This window comes from Bison bison, unplaced genomic scaffold (assembly GCF_000754665.1).
Source record: "Bison bison bison isolate TAMUID 2011002044 unplaced genomic scaffold, Bison_UMD1.0 scf7180017864508, whole genome shotgun sequence".
NCBI lineage: Eukaryota > Metazoa > Chordata > Mammalia > Artiodactyla > Bovidae > Bison > Bison bison.
This window is the reverse complement of record NW_011495064.1, coordinates 9715975-9723050: the sequence shown is the minus strand read 5'-3', so window position 1 is coordinate 9723050 and position 7076 is coordinate 9715975. Positions and strand designations below refer to the sequence as shown.

Below are 7076 nucleotides of genomic sequence, written 5' to 3'. Positions count from 1 at the left end.
GGAAACCCCAGGCCCTGGTCTCTGGCGCAGGCCCAGTCCTTGGAGACCCGGGGTCCAGCTGCGTCTTTACTTTTCCTCCAGGGCCCTTGGGCGCGGGGACTGGAGAGGGTCGGTCAGCAGGCCCTGCGCTCAGCCCTCTCAGCTCCACTGTCACCGAATTCTGGGCAGAAGAGGCCGGGCCCAGAAGGAAAAATCTGCAAACTTGTAGGACAGGGATTCAGACCTTCCTTTCCATCCTGTGCTTTCCCAGACGTGGTGTCCAGGCCCCCGGAGCCTGAGCCACGTTGAGCTCAGAAGCCCCCCAGCCCTCCCAGGAAACTTCCACAAGTTTCTATCTCTCTTGGTCCTCAAGTTCTCAGGTTTTCTCCAGCTACTGGTTTTGTCGATTGCTCAGCCAACTGTCCTTCGTCTCAAGGGCTCCCGAGGCCCGAGTTGCTCCAGAATTATGATATTAATTGTTATTATCTGGCTGGGGACGGAGCGCAGCATCAAAGGATGGGGCTAGGGAGAGAGCAGAAATGTTGATGAAGTGGGATATTTCGACCTGTTTCCAAAAGTTTCAGATGACAATGATCAGTAACCCCAACAGACAACTCCATTAAAAAAAAAAAAGAATTTACTACTGCTCTTGAAAAGCCGTTATTTTTTACATCGCTTTTAGGAAGATAGATGAACAAAACATAGCGTTTCAAGCCATTTTGATCTGTAATTAAATGGCAGGATCGGTTTGTATTCTCCTACGGCTTTTACAGAAGTTGCAGTGATCCAAAGTCGGGCTGCTGTGTCAGAGTGGCATTTTTATTAATGAGAATACAAAAAGCTTGCATATTCTTAGCCCTGCTTGAATTTAGTTGCTAAGCAACCGGTGTATGGTAATTCATCCGCGAAATTTAAATCTTTGAGAAAGGATCGTGCGTTTTGCTGAATGGTCGCCACGAGGAAAACAGCTTGTGGGACTGTCCGCAGCTGTTACGGCCGGACCGCCGGGCAGAGCCGGGCCGGGCAAGGTCGGGCCACCCCCGGCCCCACGAGCGCCCCCGCCCCACCCGGGCGCCGGGCCCCTGCGCTGCGTTCCCTGGGGACGCTGGGCGTCTGAAGCCCGCGGCCTTGTGCCGGGCATCACCCTCCTGCGCTCCTCGGAGCCCCACCTCCACCTGAGGCCGGTCCTAGATCCCAGGGTGGAGAGGCCGGGTCGCCGCCCGCAGCCCCCTCCCCGCGTCCCCTCCCCGAGGCCGGCGGCCTGCGCACACCCGGCCGCCGCGAGGCTGCCAGTTGCCCTCTTCCCAGACCCCTCTGAGGTCACTTCCAGAAGGACTCTTCCTCGAGGAAGCCCCGATTCAGAAAGAGGGCTGGAGGCCCGGAGCCCTCCAGAAGGCCAGGCGGCCGCCGCCGGCCGGCAGTGACATCACTGGTTCCTGCTCGCAACGCTCGCGCCCACATTTTAGGAGACAGGAACAAACACGGATGTGAAATCAAGAATGAAAGAGAGAGTAATCTAATTAATAGGCCATGAGCCAGGCTAACAAAATCAAAGAATCTTATTACACAAGTAGCCCTCTCGCTATCTCCGCCGCCCCCGCCCCCGCCCCCACCGTCTCTTCCAGCCTCCGCACTGCTTCCTCTCCTAGTCTGGAAAGTTCTGGAGGCAAACCCTGAGCCCCTCGATCTCCTTGGAACAGCCGCTGTGAGCAACTGAGATGACCAAGCCACCGAGAGAACCTGGACAGCTGGAGGGATGCCCCCCACACTTCCTACAAGTATCACTCTCATAACAGCAACAACAACGACGATTACAGCCGCCGCCACCACCACCACACCTGTACTGAGACTTCTGCTGTCAGGAACAGGACTAGGAGAGAGTCTGCACTCAGAAACACTTTAAGAGGATCTATGTACCAAACAAAACACAGAACAAAATTACTTTTTCTGTATCACCTTGCTTCTGATCACAGAGAAATTCAAACTTTCAACTTTCCTTCAGTGTCCTTCGCCACCACAGGCGTCTGAGCACAGCCAGGTACTAGGTTTTACCACTGATACATAGCATCTGTTCTAGTAGGTCCAGGCAGCCACGTGCAATTCATGAAAGAACTGGATTCTCTCATTTCTATCCTTCTGCCTTGAAAAAAACCAGGTCCACCTCCTAAATAATTCATTTCAAGTCTGCATCCAGTGCCAATACTTGTTGCATGCATTTTAGAGTTTGATTAATTACCCTGGAACTTGGGCAAACTAAACTCCATGTGGAGAGAATGTTTCTTCCTTCAATTTAGTTCTGAAAGCTACAAGTTATTGATGGATCTCACTCTATTTACATACAAATTGGTGCAAATATGCCCATCTCTTAAAATGCATTTTTGTATAAATATATAAAAGTGTCATTTTTGATTTAGCTTGAAGAGGTTGATCATTTATTATAAAAATAAACGAATAAATACAACAATATATTGTTGCTTCCAACAGGATAAATACTTTACAAATATATAATTTAAAAAACAAATTTAATTGTTAAAATTATTTAAAATATTACACTTATCGATAAAACTATCAATAGCATATACTGCATTTAATATTAGAACCGATTATTCTCTGAATGTTGAAAACCATTCATACAAAACAGATTATGAGCATGGTGATGAGCAAACACTGTGAGCTACAGGAAAGCAGAGGGAATCTCTAAGATCAATAATGAATAGTTCTGTTTTGGAACAAAGAAGTAGTCCTTGGGTAAGTACTTAAAGCAAAAAAAAAAAAAAAAAAAGGCAGAGCAACAACAGCAAAGTGACTATTTTAAATACACCTTGAATGATTTATCGCCCATACTTGCAGGGGAAGATGGCTGGGTGAATGAGATGGCTGTGGCTTGGACAACTGATCAGAAACCACAGGAGACTGCAAACTATAAATGGGCCTAGCTCAGGATTAGCCAGATTGATGGAACAGAACTTTGTCACTCCTCTGGGTTGGAAGGGGAGGTGGGGGTGGGTTGAAATGGAGGAAACAAACGGACACTTGACGAAGCACAAGACACTTGCGCTACAAAGGAACACAATGACCAAATTCATTAAAAAGATCTGGTGATATATAACAATGTTTTCATTATTTACATGTGTAACAATATAAGCCTTAGCACAAAACTGATCAGTTGTATCTGCCCTCTTTTGTTTTCCAACCATGAATTTCATTTTGTAAATACATTCAAAAGGTTGATTTTTAAAAAAAATATGGAGTGCAAGCATGAGCTCACTTTAAAAAATACAAAATAATGAAATAAAATGGACTATCATTCCCAGCTTCTCTAAATTCTTCTACCTCTAGAAGAGCTTCTTCCAAAGTAAACAGCAATGGTTACTTTTTAATAGAAAACAGTGTGAAATCCAATGTTAGTTCTTTTGTTGTCAGCCAGATCAAGTAAGCAAATGCCTTCTAACCTTTGAAATAGACCCATTCTCTGTCTGATCAACCACTACCAGTCCTGGAGGGAAAATAGGATTTCACCTCATGGGCCAGCAGCCTCCACCCAATACAAACAACCACACCCAATCCGCAGCTTTCCAATAAGGCCTTCTGTGCTTGCCCCTGCACACAGACCCTCAAAAATTGATGAAGTTCGTGCCCTCCCCGCCACATCTCTCCTAGGTTGTAAATCTGGGCACAGAGATTACAATAGCAAGAGAAATAGGAACCGAGAAGGCAAAGAAAAGTAAATTGTGGTTTCTTGTTTTCATTTTTTTCCTGCCCTCTGTTTAATAAATATGGCCTTTTTCAGATTTCACAAATCAAAATGATTGTGATTTTTAGTACGATTTGGTGTTTAAAATAATGCAACCCAATACATGGCCATCTGGCTGGGCTTGATTTATGAAAGTGACACAGGGTCTGTCTGGAAGAAATAACTATTCCTTGTTGCTCACACAGTTTTCTTTTTTTTTTTTAAACTCCTGCATTGATGTTACAGGGAGACGGAGTAGATGAGAGAAGAGGAAAAAAGTGAGTGACAGCTCAAGGAGATTAGGGGGAAATTAATCTATAAAAATCATTGCTTTATCACCCCTAAATACTTGTTTTTACAAGTATGATACAAAAGGACTCAACAGAGACTTCTTCGTCTTGTTACTTACAACCTGAGGCATTACACTTTCACTTTCCCATGTTGTAAATATTGATATGTTAACTTGATAAATGTGACCACTCGGCAGGATGTATCTAGAGAATGATCAGGAAGTGAAAACCCCCAGCACCAGTAAAGAAAATATAGAATCATACTGGGGAAAGGCCAAAACACAGAAATCTAGACTCTGAAGTCTAAGCTGGTACTCACACTGAGGGTAATGCAGTGTGGACCATAATCAGGATGTTAGAACAATATTCTTCCATTATAAGAAAAACAAAGCAAAACCCTCCCCAAACGCCTTAATAATTTAAAATTAATTACATACAGTTATTCATGGGAAGTAAGTGATACAAAAATATTTCATCGACTTGTAAGCTATTCTTCACAACTGTTAGTCTTCAGAAAAAAGAGGAAAGAGATATAGTAATATGGTGATGGGGGGGCGGGGAGGAAATGAGTAGAAAAAGAGAGGCTAAACTTTGGTGGTATGGGGCAGACTCTGTATTAACCACTAATAACCAATTGGCACATTTTTTACTGGGGATGTAGTCCAACATTCTGCTAAAGATGATAAAGGACACAGGTATCTATGGGCAAAGGACTAGCATTTAGACATTCTCACCTAAAAAAAAAAACACTAAAATCGAGTGTGTGGGGGGGAATATTGTGAAATTAACAGGCTAACAAGGAGGGATACTATGTCAATGACTATCTGTTTCTGTCATCGTCTTTTATTCTAGATTTGCAAATTTGCCTTAGGTGGAACAGACTCTGCTCCCTCAGCGCTATCCCTTAAGGAGTTGCATTAGTAAAAAAATATTTTCTAAAGGACTTTCTTTCCCACACAGTGTTTATGCATCAGACACAGACTATTTCATTCTAACAAATTTATTTTCTCGATCAGCTCTTACGGAATCACTACTCAAATTAAATTACAATCAAATAATCACATCAAAAGATACCCTTATTACCTAGCAACTGTCCATATTTTCATTTCATTTTGATTTGTGCTCGTCTGAAAAAAACACGTAATACAAGATCTGGGGAAAAATAAATTACCGTTTTGCAGCAGTTCATAAGTATTCTGAATAAAATATTAAAAGAAGTCATTTAATGAAAATATAAAGCAAATATTTTTAGATCAACAACGGATCTAACAATTCTATATTGCCGTCTTTTGAAAAGTCTGTTTATTAAAACCTACCAAAAACACTGCATGGAAAGGGCAGTATTATATAAGCACATCCACAGCACCCATTCAATCAAAGTTGGCAACGGAATGAAGGCAGGAGTCCGGAGAAGTGCTGTCTTTCTAAATCCCTTGATCTGAGTCAGTCCAGAAATAAAAAATAAAAAATATTAATAAAAAAAATATTAGCGGTGGCATCTTTAGGCGTCGTCCACCGGAGCGGCAGCAGATAAGGCCGGAGTTGATGGCCAGGCCTCACTTGGCGCCCAGTCCGCCCGGCCGGGCCCGGATGCGCCGGGGCCTCTCTCACTGGCCGGTGGACATCTCCTGCTCCCTCGCCCGTCCCTGTCCCTCTGCTCTCTCTTGATACTTTTATTTCCAAGGTTACTTTGACGATAGGTATTGTTTTTCTTTTGGCTTTACTATCAGTTTGTTAATTTCAGAAGCTGTGAATACATGTGTGTGTGTATATATATATATATATTTCTTGTTTTCTGGAGAGTGTTCTTTTTTTTTCGCCTTCCCATTTCATAGTCAATTTGTTTGTCCCCAGATGACTTTAATATGGACAAGAATCACGGGGTCGGGAGCACAGAGTCACCCCTGATTAAAGCCGGTGCCCCAGCAGGCCTTCAGGTCGCTCTCAGGAAACAAAGTTACGGTGGATCTCTCCAGGCTGGAGGGGGCCCTTTGGAGAGAGGGGGTGGAAGGGAAGGGGATGCTTTAAAAAAAAAAAAAAAGAAATTTTTTTTTTTAGAAGAGAGGACGAAGCAGGTGCTAAGTGCTATCCACCGTCGCCGTGTAGGATTTCTCAGGGTGGGAAAAACCTCGCGAGTGCAGTTTTGGTGCGCTTGGCATCTCCACCCTTCTTTTAAAAGAAAACCAAGAAAACGAACCACCACCACAGTAGAAAGAGACCTCAGGATCGCCCCTTTTTCTCTCGGTTTTGCCATCTACGTGTATATAAAACTGTCTGGGCATTTGTAGGCTTTGTTTGCTTGCTTCGCCCCTCCTTCCTTGGACTTCAAACAGCGTCTCCTCGGTGCGCCCCTCTCCGTTCCCCCGAGGGCGGGCAGACCTGTCTTTGGGCGGAGGGGAGGGCGGCCCAGCCCGGCCCGGCGCAGCGGGGGCGGCGGGGTGACAGCGGCGGTGCCCCGGCCTTCACTGCACGCTTGTCTGCAGCCCGTGGTGCGGCGGCGGCGTGTCGGCACTCACCGGGCCCACCTGCGAGTACACGTCGTCGGGCGTCTGCTGCTGGATCCCGGGCGGCGTCATGCGCTTCTCCTTCTGCCTCCGGTTGCAGAACCACACCCGTACCACCTCCTTCTCGAGCTGCAGGCTGTCGGCCAGGTTTGTGATCTCCTGCGCAGAGGGCTTGGGGCACTTGAGGAAGTGGCTCTCCAGTGCGCCCTTGACGCTCACCTCGATGGAGGTCCGCTTCTTGCGCTTGCGGCCCTGCGCCGCGATCTTGTCGATGCTCGTGGGGCTGCCGGTGCTCGAGTCCGCCTCCTCCAGCCACTTGTTGAGCAACGGTTTGAGCTTGCACATGTTCTTGAAGCTCAGCTGCAGGGCCTCGAAGCGGCAGATGGTAGTCTGCGAGAACACGTTGCCGTACAGGGTGCCCAGTGCCAGCCCCACGTCGGCCTGCGTGAAGCCCAGCTTGATGCGCCGCTGCTTGAACTGCTTGGCGAACTGCTCCAGGTCGTCGGACGTCGGCGTGTCCTCGTCCGAGTGCGGATCGTGGCTGTTGAGTCCGGGCCCCGCGCCGCCGCC

The 7076-nt window shown here is 46.4% G+C and overlaps 1 protein-coding gene across 1 annotated transcript; it reads right to left on the bottom strand.

The window, feature by feature from the left end:
- Positions 1-2388: 2388 nt before the first annotated feature.
- On the bottom strand, positions 2389-7076 carry POU3F3 (POU class 3 homeobox 3; the record flags this gene model as incomplete). Its single annotated transcript, XM_010829868.1, has 1 exon — positions 2389-7076. A coding segment is annotated over one exon (612 nt), but the record flags the coding sequence as incomplete, so codon positions are not given.